At 36.0% G+C, this 20,904-nt stretch overlaps 2 protein-coding genes across 3 annotated transcripts in view; one reads left to right on the plus strand and one right to left on the minus strand.

Annotated features, from left to right (window-relative positions):
* The window catches only part of ais (DExD-box helicase 52), a 138,965-nt gene that overhangs the window by 115,804 nt on the left and 2,257 nt on the right, over positions 1 to 20,904 (minus strand). The window lies entirely within an intron of this gene.
* The window catches only part of LOC145318660 (uncharacterized), a 40,803-nt gene that overhangs the window by 14,408 nt on the left and 5,491 nt on the right, over positions 1 to 20,904 (plus strand). Inside the window, exons 10-19 of the mRNA XM_080160093.1 lie at positions 69 to 230; positions 1,042 to 1,112; positions 1,785 to 1,871; positions 2,733 to 2,967; positions 13,850 to 13,925; positions 14,685 to 14,791; positions 14,952 to 15,023; positions 15,747 to 15,875; positions 16,834 to 16,912; positions 17,376 to 17,437. Coding sequence (XP_080016219.1) covers positions 69 to 230; positions 1,042 to 1,112; positions 1,785 to 1,871; positions 2,733 to 2,967; positions 13,850 to 13,925; positions 14,685 to 14,791; positions 14,952 to 15,023; positions 15,747 to 15,875; positions 16,834 to 16,912; positions 17,376 to 17,437 — 1,080 coding nt within the window. The remainder of the gene's footprint in view (positions 1 to 68; positions 231 to 1,041; positions 1,113 to 1,784; positions 1,872 to 2,732; positions 2,968 to 13,849; positions 13,926 to 14,684; positions 14,792 to 14,951; positions 15,024 to 15,746; positions 15,876 to 16,833; positions 16,913 to 17,375; positions 17,438 to 20,904) is intronic.

Consider the following 20,904-nt stretch of genomic DNA (forward strand, 5'->3'; position numbering starts at 1 on the left):
ATCAATTTATCGCTAATTGTCTAATCCCATTAGATAACTGTTAAAATTACTTTTTTCTTGAAATGTAGGAACATAAAGAGAAAGGAGAGATACAAGACAAGAAGAAGGTGCACACATGTGGTATATGTGATAAAACATTTGACGACAAGAAGAAATTGATTCTGCACAGAAGTCAGAATCATAAAATTGAGCAGAATTGTCATATTTGTGATGTTACATTAACTAATAAGGTAAGCTTATTATTTCTAGTTCATTTAAAAGATTTTCTTTATACCTATAGGTAAAATTCATGATTGACTTTTCTAAAATTTAAATGATAAAAATGAGTTAAGACCAAAATATCAAGTTTGACCATAATTGCATGTTTAGTAAACAATGATAGTAAATAGTACACTTTCTTGCGGTTTTCACACTAAAAAGGTCATAATCTTATATTGTTTTATCCATAGCTGACAGCGAGCCAATTGGACGTTAGCTGCTGTCATCAAATTATAATACATAGCTTAATAGTTTATTTGTTTCTTCTAGAAATGTACATAATTCTATTACCTACCCCTCCCAATTTTCTGTTTTAAAAATACTTTGTCTGTCATCATCAGTGTATCCAGTGAGGGGTTTCTTACAATGGTTCCCAAAATCTTATGTTGTTTTATTCATAGCTGACAGCGAGCCATTTGGACGTTAGCTGCTGTCAATACATAGCTTAATAGTTTTTTTTTCTTCTAGAAATGTACATAATTCTATTTCCTACCTATTTCTCTGTCATTATTAGTAGGTATATTGAGCTGTTTCTTGCAATATGGTCCCCAATGTCTTATAGTAACGTTTTTTTTCTATTCGTTGCCTCAATGACTTTAAGGACTTAATTGAATTTTTATTGCTTATTTCATTAAGTTCAGTGTGCAAACTTTTCAAATTTTGTGTATTATCATTGGGGATATTCATAAATTTATTGGCTATTGTCTTATCTCTTTAGCTCCCTGATTTCCTACTCTTCCCAATTTTCTGTCTGTCATCATCAGTAGGTATATTTTATTCCAGGTAAAATTTTATCGGCATATGAAGGAGCATGAAGAAAGTGGAGAAATGGAAGATGGATCTGAAGCTATACTCTGCAGGGAGGGGGATAGCCATTCTGATTATGGGGTCAGGGTTCACCCTTGCATATCAGAGAGAGAGCGAGAGGGGACATTGTGCTGTTTATGACACTAGTACCCAAAGTTTTACAATTACGTTTCTTATTCGTTTGCTTAACAACTTAGGGGACTTATACTGAATTTTGATTGGTTTGATTATTAAGTTGAGTGTTAAAACGTTTCTACCACTAATTTTAATCTAGAGAAGGAATAATTTTGTGTGTTATCATTGGGGATATACATTAATTTATCAGCCATTGTCTTATCCCTTTAGATCCCCGGTTAACATTGATGGTAATACTACAACTAAGTACAAATTAAATAGCACTGGCATTAATGCTTATTAAAAAAGTTCTTAAATCTTTATCTTTACACTAGCGGATACGACGCCCCTAGAGGCCTCTAGGGGCACTTGAGGTAATAGGAATTAAATCCCAAAACTTATTTTTAAATTAAAACTTTTTTGTGGAGGAGGGGAGGAAGTGGGGGGTTTGACATCCCCTTACCCCATTTTTTATTTTTAAGTTTTTAATTAAAATTTATCGATCGGTGTAGCGGTTAGCGAGATCACTCGGTACAGACAAACAAACCTGTTACTTTATTATAAGGATTATTTGTGTCAGAATGTTTGTCCCTATTCCATGTTACCTGTAGAACTTGTTGGAAAACCTGTTTTAGTAAACAAGAATTTGAGCAACATTCCAAAACACACGAGGAAAAGAAAAAGAAGAAGAAAGGATAGTTTCCATTATTGACATGTACCTTTAATTTTCTGAAAAGCACTACAAATTGATAAAGGTTGCCTGCAAGAAATACACTGCTCTAACTTCCACAAGTTGACCCACTACATCATACTTTTTTGTTATTGAAGCTGAGTGCTGGAAAACTTTTAAAATTTTCATCGACCTAAAATGTCATTTTAACATGCCTATAACTTTTTTGTTATTGAAGCTAAATGCTTCAAATTTTGGGTATTGAGTCAACTGGTGGCAATCTTTCAGCAGTTAAAGCTGTGGATTTCTTGCACGCTTCCTTTAAATTCTCAAGATTTATTCTAGTAAACTGGAACTGTTGATTATACTATTTCTTAGAGAAGGTAGGGGGGGGGGGGTGTATCCTTAACAAAATAACCTAAAACTTGCAAAGGATCAATACAAAGCTTCTGTAATATAAAACTATGAACCTAAAACAACTACTCTAAGACTTAAATTGCAGAGGAAAAATAGCCTTAAACCATCCAATTACTATAATAAAGCTTTCCTATAAAAATTAGAGAACTCAATCGATTCGGTTGTCAGCGATACCTTAACGGACAAACAAATAGAATCTATCTACTTTATATACAGTGGGATGCTTTCAAAGTGAATTTTTTCGTACACAATTTCCCTCGTTCTTCTGGTGGGAGCCGGGTAAGAGATAGACCCTAAGTCTAAGTACACTAGCTCACCATAGAAACCTTAACATCAAAGATTGGTCTACTGTATCTCTCCTGGTGCCTCGGCAAAGTCAAAACTTGGATCTAGCGTTTGGTCACCTTAAAAGCATCCCACTGTAATAGGATAGATCAATAGATGATAATGGAATCTATTATAAAACAGACCCCGACTATGAAGTGGATGAAAATGAGGAAAATTCTCGCGATTCCAAGTCTGACATTAACAAGCCATTTGAATGTGATGTATGCTATAAAACTTACTCAACCTCTGTGAAACTGCACTACCACAAAAGAACGCATAAACCCAAAAAGTTTGAAATATCTGTGTGTGAACACTGCAATGAAAGTTTTCCAACCAAAAAGCATTTAATTGCACATCGAAGTAAATTTCATAAGGTAAGGATTTCTGGACATATTTTTAAAAAAGGCAACAAAAATATGATGTTCACAATTAGCAAAGTTGTAAAAATCAAATCTTTAAATATTTGATTTTATCCTTAAATTAAAACAGCCCCTCTCCCCCTCAAGTGCCCAAAGAGCTTTAAATGCGTAGCTGCTAGTTGCATATAAAGGCATATCAAGCTTATCTACATGGTTGCATTTAATTGCGTTTTTTTTTCATTTACAATTTTCTATATATTATTCAAATCGTTTCCTTCTGTATTTCAAGGAACCTGGACTATATCTTATGTTAGAATATAGAAAACAGATTTTAAAACAGATATGACTTGATTCTACCCTCATCATATTTTCAAAAATAGTAATTCTATTTTTTCCCTTTTACACTTTGGGTACTTTTAATGAATTTGCATTGTAGTGTCATAACTTTTCAACCAATATATTTGTCAAATGTCCAGTTTTGTTGCTTCCTTTATTCCAGGGACGAGGTATAGGACATCTGATTTCCAGGGAAGGATTAATTTTATACCTCAGATACAATCCACTTTCAGTCATTAGATACAGTCTCAATCTGATGTAGATATCCTCTTCTCATCTTTACCAGGAAGCTTTACCATAGTCTTCTGCAATAGGCATTGAACAATTGGTAGAAAAAGAATACACTCAGGTAGTTGATATACGTTGGCTTAGCTGATTGGCTTGCCAGGACTTGATCAATAAACTGCAAAGAAAAATAACAAGATTAATTTTCTTGAAAGTTTATGCATTTGGTAGCAAGTTTAAAGATCATTCCATAAAAAAAATATTCTTTTAATTGCAAATTATAAATGTTTTAAATATATGAAAATATGGTGCTACAAAAAACACAATAAATTATGGTGCTACAAAATATAACCCGGAGTTTACTAGCAAATTTTATAAATTAAATACAAATATAATGACTTTTACCTAGTCAGGGATTGCAGATTTCTTAAATAGGAGCTTTTTCATCATCACACTTTGCAAGTTGAACTTTTAAATCTTAAAAGGAAATAAACTTGGTAAGTAAAAAAACAACATTATTTTCTTTCTTTTTCAAAAATCTTTAAAATGATAAATTTTCATTCAATATTAAATAATCATTGTACCTTACTCAAAAACCACTATTGTTTTCGGGCTTTTGCAGGTATACAGATAGAACAAGATGATTCCAGATACAATCAGGTACAACTAAAAGATTTAAATATTCTTTATTAACTATAACTTTTAATTGTCTTTCTATTTTTTGAAATATCTTGAATCTTTTTTATATTGCATATTAACGGCAATTTTGATAATACATAAATTAACAAAAAATGTATAATAATCAAACAAACCTCAGAATTCCTTTAAATGTCCTCTAAGGGCTCAAATGTTACAGGTAACAGGAAAACTTCATTTTCTAAATACAATATAATCTTTTCAATTTTCTGTTTTTTATAAAGTAAACTTTTTTAACAATGATTTTAAACAAATATTGAAATTGAGTTATGACCATTTTGGTCCTGCTTTAATGCTAAAATTACTTTTTCTTTTTAAATATTTACATAATATGAAATAAATACTTACAACTTCCGTGGCCTGGCTAAGCAGCTCCTCTTTGCTATCCACAGCGGGAGGATATATGCCGGCAAGTTCACGGAATCCAGGTAATGTCTTTAAAGTCTGAAAATAGTAGCCATTATTGTCTTTTCTAGCTAATTATGAATTTCAAACGATAAAAACATGTACTTTACTAATTTTGGATCCATCTTCTGGAGTTGTTTCAAAAGTTGGAGGTAGCAGGTAATTTTCTCCACACCTAAAACAGCATCAGTTGGACATTTGACACTGCCGGGCGGAAGAAAAATTACCTGCAACCTCACTCCGGGTTTAACTATTGGCAGAACTTGAGGGATAGTCTAGTGATGACACACCCTCTTGCTATGCATTTACAAACATAAATATTTTTATTTATTTGATATTTTTTTGAAATTACTTTTTGTACTTCAAGAATAATATTAAGATAAAACTGGTTTTATAAAATTAGGATAAAACTGAATGAATGTTTTTTATAGAATAAAACTTCGGCAAATAAAAGTGTTTTTACACATAAAAATAACATAAAATTCACATGTTTATTAACGTTTATTTATCACCTTTGTACAAGTACATTAAATCTGCTCTCTTGGCTGCTTGGTTTAAGATCTCTGGAAGTGTCAGCTCGTCCTCAGTGACAATGATTGCAATGTTGCGGACAGGACGGCGGGTCTGGCGGGTGCCTGCCTCATTGGCATTCTTGTACTCAACCATAACTGAACGAATGACTCCATCCTTGCTGGTAAACACCTCAGAAATTATCCCAAGCTTAAAATTTTGATTTCCGACAAACTTCTCCCCCTCTGACTTGCAGAAAACAATGACATCTCCAACTTTAGGTTGCTGCGTCGTCTTGTCAAATCTAGCGGCTTTTGGGATGTAGTCAGCAATCTTCTCAGTAGTCCAAACCTTCCACCATGACTCATAGACTTGGTCTAATTGAGCCAATAGTTTTGTCGGTTTATCTACACACACAGGGGAATTTAAGCTTCTATTACTTGCTCTGCCAAACATTAATCTGCTGGGGGTGATCAAATCAATGTGATCAAGCTCGCTGGTTTTAGACCCAATACAAATAGGCAGATTATTTAACTCGTTACATACAAATGACAGAGCAGTTTCATAGGCCAAAATACTCAGTTTAACTCCACCAAATGTCAAGAAAAACAGCTTTTTAACTTCAGCAATAGATCTCTCAACAACACCTTGATAATTTGAACCACCTGTTGGTCCAACCTGATACTTGATTCCAATGGTATGCTTACCATTCAATGTTCTGGTCAACCTGGTCACATTTAACTCCATCCTGTTACACGCTGACTTTAACTGGCTACCTGGATCAATGTAGATCATGTCTGGAACACAGTGGTTGTGGCAGAATCTTGAAAAACACTGTAAGAAAGCCTCTGTTGAATAATCTTGCATAATGTGAGTGGCTAGGGCACCAGATCCAGGGTCACGGAAAATGGCCGCCCAAACTTTAACAGATGAACGGTGGTTATGCTCACATCTGGCAATAAATGGTCAGCAGAGATCCACTTGGGTGTTAAAAAAGGGTGGTGCTACAGTTATCCTATTTTCATGAACAGGACCCATTTTTACCTCCAACAGTCCGGCCTTTCTTTTTACACACAGCTGGCATCCTAGTCTGATTTCCTTTGCCAGATTTCTACCTCCAATAATGAAGGCAATATATCTGGACTCAAGGAGGGTGTGTTGAGTCCCTCTATGGTTGACAAGATTTTCATGGACATGTTTCATAATTGCATATGAAATTGGGCTGTACCTGTCCAATACAGGTCTAACAAATGTGGCCGCAGGTCTGGGAAAACATTTTCAGGATCCAAAATATTCTGTCCATCAAGAATTCTGCCAGTGTAGTAAATAATTCCGTCCCTTTCAACAGTGCCAGAAATGTCCTTTGACTTAGTGAACTTCTTTACTTCAGCAGTTCCGATACGGAAAAAGTAGTCTTCAGCAGCTTTAATTTCCACAGAACTCAAACGATCCTTCATATTGACATTATTTGGTAGTTTTCCACTTATATCCTTTGACTTGCTTAAGAGCCACAAACCAAATCTTTTTAAATAACAGCATCCTTGTATTGTCCTCCACCAACCATAACGATTAGGGTCAATAACATACTTGCCATATTCATATCTAGCGGTCAACTCATCCTGCAGGCTAACATTAACAGAAATAGACTTAATTTCTTTTCCAACCTGTTCTTTATCTTCCTTAGTCAGTTGGATACTCTGAACCTTTTTAATTGGCCAGTCATCAGGACTCAGGTACATCCATTCCTTTCCTCTTTGCCAGGCAGATTCTGGACCAATGTCTTCAATTGTTACTCCTGGACGGGTTCCAGTATCAGCCACATTTAACGCAGTTTCAACATGATACCACTGGTCCCTGGAACTGAACCTCAGGATTTCAACAACAGCATTTCTTACACCAATGGACATTGGGCGGCTATCTTGATTTAGCCAGGAAAGTACAACAGAGCTGTCGCTAACAAAATATGTGTTATTAATCTTGCCTCTGTAGTTATTTATAATGACCTTGGATAATACAGCCCCCATGACGGCAGCCTTTAACTCAGCACGTGGGATGGTTGAACCTGTGATAATCTTGGATTTGCCAGCAATTAGTTTAACAGTAACCTCGCCATCCGTTGATATGTGTCTTGCATGGCCACAAGCAATAGCTATATCCTTACTTGCATCAACACTAATAATCAAATCAACACTATCTTTACCAGCAGCCGAACAGGGAAACTTTATCTTCGGCAGCTGTTGCATCAATTCCAAGTTCTTAACCCACTTGTCCAGGTACTTATCAGGTAAACCATCATCCCATCCTACTTGTAAGTCGATTATTTCTCTGTAGTCAAGCTTAAAGTTTCCAGTAACAGGGGAAACTAAACCCAAAGGATCAAAGCTGCGAGCAATGAGGGACAGAATAGTCCTTTTAGTGAAGTATCTACGAAGTGCTTCCTTAAGGTCTCCACTAACAGGGTCAGGTCTTTTTCCACGCTTACACTTGCCAAAATACAAAGGCTTTTCTTCAAGAGACAGGACATCTTCCTCTGGTGCCCAGGTATAGCCAAGGATTGAAACATTTACACCATCTGAAGAGACTTTTTCATCAGGTTTTTGTCCAGACAAGACAAAACTTTTAACTTCCATATTGGCAAGGTCCAAGGTAAAATTGATACCATTAATAACTTCTACTCTATCCTCAATGGTATCCATAGCATCATTGGCATCATCCACATAACACTTTTCTATCAGCACCTCAGCTCCTAGTGTATATTCAGGATGATTTAGTTTACAATAATTGGCAACTTGTGTAATACCTTCAGTTGTTTGGTTGCCGGAACTAATTACACCATAAATAATGGTTAGCATACATCTTTCCTCCACTGGTTTACTCGGGTCAAGTTCATCAATCCAAAGATATTTATGCCATCTGTAACTCTTTGGGTCAAGTTTTATCTGATTGTATGCCATTTTAATATCGCAGCAGAAAGCATACACACCACTCCTGAAGTTCACCAAGAGATTAAGGATTTTTTCCAATCTGTTACTGCCCTTAGCCAGACAGTTATTAAGACTTTTGCCGGTGGTAGAGTTGCTGGATGCATCAAAGACTGTTCTTACGGGTGTGCTTAAACTGCCTTCCTTGTGAACAGTTCGCCAGGGCAGATAATAACAGCCTTTATTCTTTTCCATTTCAAGTTGTATTTCTGGCGGTAGTTCTGACACTCTACAGGAATAACCATTTTCAACCAACTTATTGTGTGACTTTAGAACCTCTTGCCTTTTTTCAGGATTTCCCTGTAATTGTTTCATTTGACTTTTTAGGATAGCCAAAGCAACATGATGATTTTCTCCTAGCTCAACATCAGGGTCACAAATGAATGGAAGTGTACCAACGACCTTTTTTTCCTCAGGTGCAAATTTGACAGATTGACTGATTATCTCATCCTCCCTCTCCTCTTTTAGGCTCTGATGCTCCAGTTGGTTGCCCTTCTTACAGGTAGGGCAGCCTCTGCAGTTAATACATCTATAGGGGGCTTCTGTTCCAACACCTTCCAGCTCAAAGTATCGTCTTTCCATCATTTTAGCATGATTTATTGAATGTTGCGTTTCTGTCAGTCCAGCCGTATCTTCAACAACATCCATATCTTTTGTTGGCATATCAACACTCCAGTCCAGAGATGACCACAATGCACGTTTATGGCTCTGATAGGCTCTTAATTCACAGGTTAAAAATGCTGCTGACCCCATAAAATTGGCAGCATGGGCAGCTAGTCTCCAGGCTTCATGGGGACCGCCAAGGATTCCACGGTGACCACCCATCCCGGCAAACTTGCTTTCATACAGACATAAACCACTGGGCAGAGTAGCAACCACAGTAGGGAACAAATAATTATATTTTGACCCAAGTAACAAGTCTACTTCAGAACCACCAACAGATTTAGGTACAGTTGGCAATTTGACAGTGTGTCCATAAGCTTTAACAATGTCATTATAGGCCTCAGTTAACTCCCAGACTGGGAACTGGGTGGTGACATGATCCATTTGTATACCACTGATGGTGGCTCTTTTGTCAGTCCCGGCCATTGGTAGCTCAAATTGCCGGTCACCATATTCTAAGTATATTGACTTTCCTCCAGCGACATTTAAAGTTGTAGGTCCAGGCCTAATCTCCCTAGTGTCCATCAGATTAACAGCTCTCGTGCTCAAACAGGCAGATCCGCAACCACTGTCATAAAAAAGTAGTATAGTTGGACCTCCTTTTGTTATCTCTAACTCTTGACACATAAATATACCAGGGTTTTCAACATCTGGGATAACATTTGCAGGTAGGTCTGTTGCCGTCACCTGACTTCCAATGTCAGGTAATGTTGTGTATGTGTCAACAAACAGAAGGTTATCGCCGGGAAGCCTGCTGCTATCAATAGAGGCCTTGAAGTTATCAAGCCTCTTTTTGTTGGTATTACGATGATAACTACAACACAAAATATGCCTTTGCCTTCTATGGTGGACTTTACCACAATTATCCAAATTGCAAAAGTCGTCTGTTCGACAGTCGTTGGCATGCCTGTCCCACCATAACTGCAGATCATTTAAATCAACATTACTGTCCATTCGAAGGCATCTATGGCAAACTTTTTTGGAGGTGGCCAACTTTGCCCTCTCCTTTATAGGCCTGTCCAAGAAATTTTTGCAAAAATACAGGTGGGTATGGATGCCGTCACATTCCCCACACACAACATCAATTGGTGGATAGCCGTCGCCCGTCTGTTGGAGTTGTGGGGTTTTTTGCTTATCTTCTTTTCCATAACTTTTCTCCCGTGTCTTTTGTCAGTTGGTTTGTTTCCGGCGCCCACAGAGAGGACAGTTTCCTTCTCCTTTTTATTTTCCTTCCATTGCTTTTCCACCTTCTTAGTTTTATCTTCACCAGGCAGAGAAATTGCGGGCATGGACAATTGCCAACTAATGTCACTAACTTGTTCAGTAAGAAAAGTGATACATTCATCAAAACATTTGTGTTCATCCATGAGACCCATTCCAGATTTAAATTTTTGGTATCGCCGTCCCAACTCTATCTGGCGCTCGCGGTTTAACAGCTGTTGGACCAATGTGTGAATGTCACTTTTTGTATATAAGTAGCTTGTGACGTCATTATTCTCGGCAAATTTCTCAACCTCTAGCAGCTTGGCTTGAACCTTATATAACCAATCTGCTTGTTTTGTCCTCTCATAATCTTTGTAAGGACATCTGCCGAAATGGAAAAACTCATCCTTGTATTTGTTAAAGATCATGGGAATGTTTCCATACCTTTCTGATAACTTGTCCCAACATTTTTCAATAGTTGTTTCTTGCAGACAAATGGCGGCAGGGAGTCCCTTTAAACATTTTTTCTTCAAAAATTCCAAACGGTCAGAGTTGGTAAGGTCAGGGATAGAACCAACGTAGATTATAAATTGTTGCTTGAAGGTGAAATAATCTAACCCCTTTTCTCCACTGAATTCCGGGACGGTCAGGGACTGGGCCTTATGTTTACTGGTGACACACTTTGTTTTTAGCCCAAAACTTAGCTCTGCTTCTTTTACATAGTCGTGTGTTTGCAAGTATTGTTTATCAAGACTATTTTTAGTTTCTTGAAGCATTGTAGCCGTTTCAACTTCATCAAGCTCCATGGCATCAACAATTTGTGTGTCAAGCCTCTTAAATAACTCCAAAGTCTCTTTCTGTAACTCTTCAAAATCGTACAGCATCTCCATCAAGTGTGCGTCCGATTCAGGGATCCTGTTTGTAATGGCATAGAGTAGCTCCTCCACATTTCCAGCACGCGGGACGTCTGTGGTTTTGGTGGCCTCAAGTCTCATTAATTTTACTTGCCGTGTAGCATCATTCATTTTGTTTGGATTGACAGGATAAACCCTAATCCCTGTTGGAAGATTTCCAGGGGCGGCGGCTGCTGGTGCAATAGCTGGCGGCGGCGCGGCTGCGGCCTCACGTTCAGTTATACTTCTTTCATAAAGGTGGTCGCAAAGTTTAGTGACCAACGTCCGTATATCACTTAGCAGCGTTGTTGCGGAACCGGCCTTCTCAACAAGGTTTCTATCCTCGGGCGGGTTGGTTTCAAAATGAGCTCGGACGTCACTAAGCAGACTTGCTGATAAATTTAAATCTTCTACAGCACGGTCTAGGACGGTGGTTTTATACTTGAAAGAATCATTTCCTTTCTCTTGATGGTTTTCAAAAAGGATTTGGGCTTTACAGAGGGACGCAAGTGCCTGTTTTACTTCCCCTTCATAAACCATATTGGGGGTTTTTACACGGACGGTGTGGCTAATTTCAAATTGTCTATTATCTGAGCTAAGTATTGTTTCTTCAACACTATTATCCCATTGTAGGGTGTCCCCACTGCTTTCACTAACGTCAGAACGCGTGGGGGTGCTGGCGGCAGAAAGGGGGCCCGACGGTGAACTGGCGGCAGACAGAGAACCAATAGGAGCTCTGGCGGCAGAAAGGGGGCGCGACGTGGAATTGGCGGCAGATAGGTGACCAATAGGAGCTCTAGCGGCAGAAAGGGGACGTAACGTGGAATTGGCGGCAGACAAGGGACCAATAGGAACGTTGGCGGCAGGTAGGGGGCCAGTGGGAGAACGGGCTAAACTTCTCCGTGATGTAAAGGGGGACGCCGGCAAGTCAGACTCAAAATTAGCGCGCGTTGAAACTGGCGGCCTTGGTGTAGTGTGGTTTACAGGATGGGCTCTGTCTCGGCGCAATGGGGGCAAGTTATCCAGCCCAGGGTCTGTGAGTCCAGAGCTTCTCAGGTTCATGGAATTGTCTACTTAATCATGCGGACTTATGGAAAATTAGAGTTATGCCGCTTAAGATCCTTAAAACTGCCAATGTCTCAATCTCAAGTTAGGGCCCACAAGGTTTAACGTCTGCATTTTGCCCGACGGGCGGTAGCCATATATCGGGCTACCGCATGAGACTAGTGGGTTGGCGCTTTTACGGCCGTTTTTATTGAGCAAGAAAAAGTTCAACTATAAAACAATATATATAATATATAATAGTGCAAATTAGTGTGATGTGCTAGCAACCCCGCGAGGGACGGCTAGTTCGGCTTTAGCTTCGCAGCTGCTGCCAGGTGGGGCTCCCAGGCAGGTCCACCTTCAGTCCTCCAGGTTAAAACGTGGCTGTTAGACTCTTCAAGCTATAATTGACCGAGCTTGGAACCATAGTTTATTGATTGTCAAATGTCCAGTTTTGTTGCTTCCTTTATTCCAGGGACGAGGTATAGGACATCTGATTTCCAGGGAAGGATTAATTTTATACCTCAGATACAATCCACTTTCAGTCATTAGATACAGTCTCAATCTGATGTAGATATCCTCTTCTCATCTTTACCAGGAAGCTTTACCATAGTCTTCTGCAATAGGCATTGAACAATTGGTAGAAAAAGAATACACTCAGGTAGTTGATATACGTTGGCTTAGCTGATTGGCTTGCCAGGACTTGATCAATAAACTGCAAAGAAAAATAACAAGATTAATTTTCTTGAAAGTTTATGCATTTGGTAGCAAGTTTAAAGATCATTCCATAAAAAAAAATATTCTTTTAATTGCAAATTATAAATGTTTTAAATATATGAAAATATGGTGCTACAAAAAACACAATAAATTATGGTGCTACAAAATATAACCCGGAGTTTACTAGCAAATTTTATAAATTAAATACAAATATAATGACTTTTACCTAGTCAGGGATTGCAGATTTCTTAAATAGGAGCTTTTTCATCATCACACTTTGCAAGTTGAACTTTTAAATCTTAAAAGGAAATAAACTTGGTAAGTAAAAAAAACAACATTATTTTCTTTCTTTTTCAAAAATCTTTAAAATGATAAATTTTCATTCAATATTAAATAATCATTGTACCTTACTCAAAAACCACTATTGTTTTCGGGCTTTTGCAGGTATACAGATAGAACAAGATGATTCCAGATACAATCAGGTACAACTAAAAGATTTAAATATTCTTTATTAACTATAACTTTTAATTGTCTTTCTATTTTTTGAAATATCTTGAATCTTTTTTATATTGCATATTAACGGCAATTTTGATAATACATAAATTAACAAAAAATGTATAATAATCAAACAAACCTCAGAATTCCTTTAAATGTCCTCTAAGGGCTCAAATGTTACAGGTAACAGGAAAACTTCATTTTCTAAATACAATATAATCTTTTCAATTTTCTGTTTTTTATAAAGTAAACTTTTTTAACAATGATTTTAAACAAATATTGAAATTGAGTTATGACCATTTTGGTCCTGCTTTAATGCTAAAATTACTTTTTCTTTTTAAATATTTACATAATATGAAATAAATACTTACAACTTCCGTGGCCTGGCTAAGCAGCTCCTCTTTGCTATCCACAGCGGGAGGATATATGCCGGCAAGTTCACGGAATCCAGGTAATGTCTTTAAAGTCTGAAATTAGTAGCCATTATTGTCTTTTCTAGCTAATTATGAATTTCAAACGATAAAAACATGTACTTTACTAATTCTGGATCCATCTTCTGGAGTTGTTTCAAAAGTTGGAGGTAGCAGGTAATTTTCTCCACACCTAAAACAGCATCAGTTGGACATTTGACAATATTAAATCTGTATATAGAGAATATTTTTTTCCATCATCCTAATCCTCCATTGTCTTATCCCTGAAGATCCCTGATAATAATACCAATAATTTTAGGTGGAGCAGCAATGTGAGGTCTGTTTCATGAGTTTTATGAACAAGATCAAATATTGGCAACATATGAGAGAGCATAAGGAAAAATTCAATTAAAATCCATGAACGATGGAAAGAAGGGGTTGTAGATTAGTTAAAGGAACCCTGCAAGAAATACACCGCTTTAACTGTTGAAAGACTGTCACACGTAGACCCAATACCCCATATCTAAAGCCTTCAGCTTCAATAAAAAAAAATTATAGGCGTTTCAAATGGCGCTCATGATAGAAATTTTACTGATAAATTATGTCGATTATTGGGTCTACTTGTGACAGTCTTTCAGCAGTTAGAGCGGTGTATTTCTTGCGGGTTTCCTTTAAGCTCTCCATTCTATGTTTAAACTTAGTTACTTCTTTTTAAACCATTAGGTATGCAACACTTTTTTGATTTTTTTATTTCATTTAAAAATCATGGTTTCTAGTTCTACTATGCCAGATTCGAGATATTTGTATTTAGAGTAGGAGGAAATTCTTTGGTAAAAATAGGATAAATTTATTACTAAATTAAAGGTCGTTCAATCATTTTGTAGGTTGTTTGGCTGCGTAATCATCAGGGTGGGAGGGTACATTTATTACACTAGTCCCCAAAGTTTTATATAACTTTGGGGACTTTTATTGAATTTCATAGGTTGGTTCATGAAGTTAATAATTGTAATCTAAAGAAAGTGTATATTGTGTAGCATCCTTCGGGTTGTACATCAATTTATAGGCCATTGTCTTATCCCTTAAGATCCTTGTATTTCATCCTTGAAGTAAGGTTATCCAAATTATGCATTTTATTGATTGAATGTTGGATAAACAGGAGAAAGGAGAGTTAAAACCCAGTGGAGAAGAATATATTTGTGAGATATGCAACAAATCATTTGACCAAAAGAAGAAATTGAACCAACACATGAGTACAAATCACAGGAAGGCGCAACTTTTTTGGTTTTAATTAAAAGCATAAAGTTTAGAAACTAAATATTTCCATACAGCATTGTATTGTACCTAATAATTTTTGCCGTTTAGTAGAATTTATTTTTCCTCATACTTAGATTTTGATTAATAAAATTGAGCCATCTATTTATAGAATTGACCAAAGTTGTGAAGTTTGTTCCTCTGTATTTTCAAATAAAATAAAGTTTTACCAACATATGCAGGTAAGACGACTTTCTATCCATTCATCTCTCGAAGTGTTTACTCTTGCTTTCTATCTCTCGACTTTTTATACATCTATCCCTGTAACAGAACCTTACAGGAAGGTTTTAGGCCATTTTTAAAAAGATTTATGCCTCAAGATGATTTCAGACAATTTTTTGGCTCCTCACCCCTTTGAATAAAGAATTTCTAGATGTTAGGGGCGTAGTCGCTTGTCTGTTTATATAATAGACAAATGAATTCCAGCTATCTACCTTCCTCCTAAACTTGTAATGACTTGAATTCCTCTAACGCCCTACTAATAGGTAGCCTTTAATAGTAGGACACCTGTCATACAATTACCCAGTACAAGGTTGGATAATAATCAGTTTCATAATAAGGTCTGACTATGATATCTGATTATTAATCCAATACTCATATCAATACATTCCCTACTTCTTATGGTAGGTAGTATCTCATCCCTTTACATGAGACAATAACAATTTCTATGCTACCTATATAAACATTAAAGTAAAGAAATAAAAGGGCATGATTAAAATAACTGTATGTCCCCACCCCGTAGACACTGTGTCGACTTCCAATTGGGTCTTAGAATATCAGCCAATAGCGTCGCAAACATTAACACAGCTAAGTCGCTACAAAAGAGCAGAAAGTAATATTTTAGCAGACAAAAAAAGGTCCCAAACACTGGATCCAGGTAGTTATCTAGATTACATTTGTTATAGGAACATGAAGAGAAAGGAGAGGGAAATGTAAGCGCCCACCTGTGCCTAGTCTGTTGGAGGACACAGACTAGCAAAGACAGGCATGAAGAACATATGGTCAGATATCATAGGGATAGTGATAAAACTAAGGTAAAACAAAGAGTAGATAATTTTTGTTTACAGGGGTGTATATTCTGCGCAAGATTTTCCCACGACTGCAAAATATTTCCACCTCACCCCTCAGGTTTTTTCCCCAAAAATGAAAAAAATGTTTTCAGTACTATTTTTACCCCTCCCCCATATATTACAAGTTTTTTTCCCAAGGAGGAGAAAAAATGAAAAAAATTTTTTCACTGCTATTTTTTTTCCCCCACATATTTTTATATTTTTTTAGCAGGGGATTCCATGCAGAATGTATACCTACCTATCCCTGTTTATTCATTTGTTCGGGAAAATTAACTAATGAGAAAGACAAAAAATGAAGTTAAAAAACAAATAAAACTCTTAATTTGAAAAAAAGCAACTAGAAAACTATCTCTATTTCTTTAACAATACAAAGCATTTTTGGTCGTTGTTATGGAGGTGATTGGTTCGAATCTCGGCCCAAATCGATCCATAACTAGAGACGTTATAGAAGTAGAAGAGGGAATGCCTTGGGCTAAAGCAGGCGCAACTCTGCTCATTACATTTCCAAAGTTAAGACAAAGGTAGTGCAATCAAATGGTTAATTGTCTGCAATAGTAATGCTATAGGACCTACTATAAGTCTGGACCTAAGTTGTTATCAACCGTCTCCAGAGGTATTAATAAGTTAGGTATTTAATGAGAGAGAGGAGGGACAATAGGCTGTTTAATAGTTTATTACACTAGTCCCAAAAGTTATAAAAATAACGTTTTCTTATTCTTTGACTTGACAACTTTGGGGACTTTAGTGAATTTTGATTGGTTGATCCATGAAGTTGATTGTCCAAACATTTCAACCTTTAATTGTAATCTAAAGAATAGGGAATGTTGATAATCACCATTGGGGATGTACATCAATTTATCGGCCATTGTTTTATCCCTTTAGATCCCTGAAATTTTCATTTCATTTATGTTTGTGTATTTAGGAAATGGTGCAAGGAGCGAAGCTTGCTCTAGAAAATGGAGGTGGAAATCCTGACAGTGCCTTACTTAATCCAGCTCTTAAGGAATGTTTGTACATTAAAACAACATGTATATCATTACGTATTTCTAGTTGTAGAAGAAAAAAATATGGAATGTATGGCACAGGTTTTATGCTTTATGAAAATCCTTTTGGGATGAAATTGAATCACAGAATAAGGAATTGATAGTCTATTAACTACCAGACATAATTCAAAAATTTAATTTCAATTATTAAACTACTAGCGACTACACCAGTAGAGGCCTCTAGGGGCATGTAAAATGTTTTCTTTTCAATCTCTGTTAAGATCAGCTGATTACCAAAAAATACTCTTCCTTAAAATAATAATAAACCTTCCCAATGCCACACATTTAAAAAAACCATATCGGTTATGCGGTTAGCAAGATCCTCTGGTGCAGGCAGACATCCTGATACTTTTTAAAAATTCCAATTTTTGGTATTTCTATAGGCATATTGTTGTATTGTATAAAACTCCAATCTGCACCTAGGATGATGTGGAGGATGTTAAATTTGAATCCAATGGAGTCAACGGGGATCCAGAAAATAAGGTATGATATTTTTTTTTTTGGGGGGGGGTCATCTCTGAGATCTAAAGGGATAAGACATTGGCCTATAAATTGATGAACATCCCCAATTATTTGATCACTGAATTTAATTAAACAAGCAATCAAAATTCTCTTAATTCCCAAAGTTGTTAAGCTAACGAATAAGAAAACGTTATTATAGAACTTTTGGGATTATTGTAATAAACATCCCATTATCCCCTCTCTCTCTGGGATCAACATCATCAAATTGTCATCTATTGCAAATTTTTGTCTATGTGCAAATTTTATTTAAAATCGTTAAGGATATTTAATGGTTATGTTTATAAGCTTTGATTTAATTTGGATTTTTAGCATATTTTAGCAAATTGTTGTCAATTCTAACTAAATAAGAATCATTAAAAATCAAATTAATTTATTTGAGATAAGAATTCTTAGGGCTTCCCCCAAAGTTTTAATAAAACACATTTTCGTGCTCTATCTAGTGTTTTACGTAAGGTCAGGTAAAGTTCAGTATCCTGGGAGAGTTATGGTTGCTAATTTCTGACAAGAAATAATAATAAAACTATTTTATAGCTTTTAAAGGGGTAGTTTCACGAAAGGCCTTTAAACTTAATTTAGTGAACCGCATATTTTTTCCTGATTAATTTGTTAAACTACATTTATATGGCATATGTTCGAAAGAATTTAAATTTTCTATCACGTAGTTTTTAAAATATCAAGACTTGAAAATCGTCTTTTTATATTGCATATATCACAAAAAGATTTGATTTGATTGATTTGATTTGATTGTTATAATTCCATGCGGACCAAGAGGTCCATTAAAGGAATATCATATTGTCTCAGGAATCAAGTGTCTATTAACAAAATTTTTAACTTTTCAAAGCGTCATTTTCACTGGATTCAAGCATCAATTGTAAGTGTTTTTAGTTTTTCTTTAAATTGTTTAACATTTTCACACATTTTCACTTCTGTTGGTAGAGAGTTCCAAAAGTTGATTATTCTGTTAGAGAAAAAGTTTTTTCTCAGTTCTGTTCTTGATTTTTGTGTTTTAAGATTGTATTGACAGGAAGATAAACGGGTAACTCTGTTATTTTGATCAACTAGATGAAACCATGTATTTTTATCAACGTCGGAAAATCCTCTAATGATCTTAAATGCAAGGGTGAGATCTGCCTTTATTCGTCTGACTCTCAATGTTTCTAGGTTAAGCTTTTTAAGCTTTTCTTCATAGGTCAATCCTTCTAATCCCTGGACGAGGTTGACAGCCTTTTTTTGCACATTTTCAAGTTTGTCAATATCAGCTAAATTAGATGGATTCCAGGCAGGTGAGGCATACTCTAAGTGGCAACGAACATATTGTTTATAAATGTTAACAAATGTTTTATGGTCTCTGTATAAAAATGATTTCTGTACCTGATACAGTGCATGTATACCTCTGTTGGCAGCTAATTTACACTGTTCGCTGGGCTTCAAGTCTGGAGAAATGTAAACACCTAGGTCTCGTTCTAAACATGTTTCCTTGAGAGATGTGTCAGACATTTTGTAACTAAATTTTGGATTATTATTCCCAAAATGGATTACAGAGCACTTTTCAACATTAAATGACATACCCCATTTTTTGGACCAGCAAAGGAGGTTGTCTAGGCAGAGTTGGAGGTCTTCGGCGTCTTTTAGGTCTAGTATTTTGGTACAAACTTTGGTATCATCAGCGAATTTGTTAACTAGTTGTCTGTTAATACAAAAATCAATGTCATTGATGAATATAATAAAGGCAACTGGTCCTAGAACTGACCCTTGAGGGACTCCAGATAAAACTGCTATCCAATCTGAAAATTGTCCATTAATCACTGTTCTTTGTTTTCTGTCTGTTAACCAGTCCCCAATCCATTTTAATAAACAACCTTCTATTCCATGAGCTTTCAGTTTGATGAGGAGTTTGTTTATGGGTACTTTATCGAATGCCTTTGAAAAATCAAGGTAGATAGCATCAACACTGTTTCCTTCATCTACAGTTTTTGAAACATATTCAAAAAATTCTAAAAGGTTTGTTACAGTTGACTTGTTCCTGATAAAACCATGTTGTGTTGATTTCAAAAGAAGGTTCGTTAAAAGATGATCCACAATATTATCTTTAATAATAGCCTCGAGAATTTTGCATGGGATGGATGTCAGTGATATTGGTCTGTAATTCTCAACATTTCCTTTAGAGCCTTTTTTGTGGATTGGGGTGACATTTGCTAGCTTCCAGTCGCTAGGAACTTTGCCTGTTCTTATAGAATTATCATAGATTATCGCCAATCCTAAAGATAAGCTATTAACATGGCTTTGAAGTAGTTTGACAGAGATACCATCAGGACCAGGGGAAGAATTAACTTTCAGCTTTTTTATCTTTTCAATAATTTTGCTTTGTGTTATAACAACAGTTTCAAGTTTGATATTGCTAGAGATATGACAGTTTGGGGCTGGTTCATTTGTTTCTTTTGTAAAAACTGTTCCAAAATATTGATTAAGGAGGTTGGCCATTTTTTTGTTATCAGTGATTGTTTCTCCATTTTTCTTAATGGGACCGACTGGAAATTTGATTTTAGTTTTGCTTCTTATATAGGCATGAAATTTTTTGACATTTGAACCATTAGCAGAGAGTTTTTTTTCATAATTTTTTTTTGCTTTTCTAACTGCATTTTTGCACTTTTTTTCGGCTAATCTTAGTCTGTTTACATTATCTTCAGATCTATTAGTTTTGACAAGTTTAAAAAGTCTTTTTTTGTAATTTATAAGATTCTTAACCTTTTTGTCCATCCAAACACAGTTATTTTGTCTGCTTCTTTTTTTCTTGGGCACATACTTGTCAACTCCTTCGTTGATTATTTGTTTAAAACACAGCCATTGGGATTCTACATCTTTTCCAGAAAGACAATTGTTCCAATTAACATTATCAAAATGCTTCTGGAGACCTTCAGTATCACAGTTCTGCCAGTCTGGAAACAAGGTTTCATTTTCAGATACTTTTGCTTTGTATAACATTTCTACCTCAATTATACAATGATCACTGTTGCCTAGATTGCCCAGACTTTCCACCGAGATAATGTTTTCAGGGTCATTAGTAAGAAGAAGATCTAAAGTGTTACCTTTAACATGTGTTGGGAAATCGATCATTTGTTCCAGTCCTTTGTTGGCAAAGGTTTCAAAAAAAGGTGAGGATTTTCTGTCGCAGGTTCCATTCGTCCAGTTGATGCCAGGTAGGTTGAAATCTCCAATCAGAGTTGAGTTATCAGACACATCATTTATCAATTCTAAAAGCAGCTCATTATTGGTTTCTTTGGAATTTGGAGATCTATATATAACTGTAAAGGTATGATTTTTATCACTTGAACTCTCCTTAGATAAAACTTTAAATTGACAAAATTGAATAAAATTTTTGTTAACTGGAACAGGTTCTATTACAATGCCAGGTTTGGAGTAAACAAGAA

Source organism: Acartia tonsa, chromosome 5 (genome assembly GCF_053477335.1).
Source record: "Acartia tonsa isolate MP-2025a chromosome 5, ASM5347733v1, whole genome shotgun sequence".
NCBI classification, from domain to species: domain Eukaryota; kingdom Metazoa; phylum Arthropoda; class Copepoda; order Calanoida; family Acartiidae; genus Acartia; species Acartia tonsa.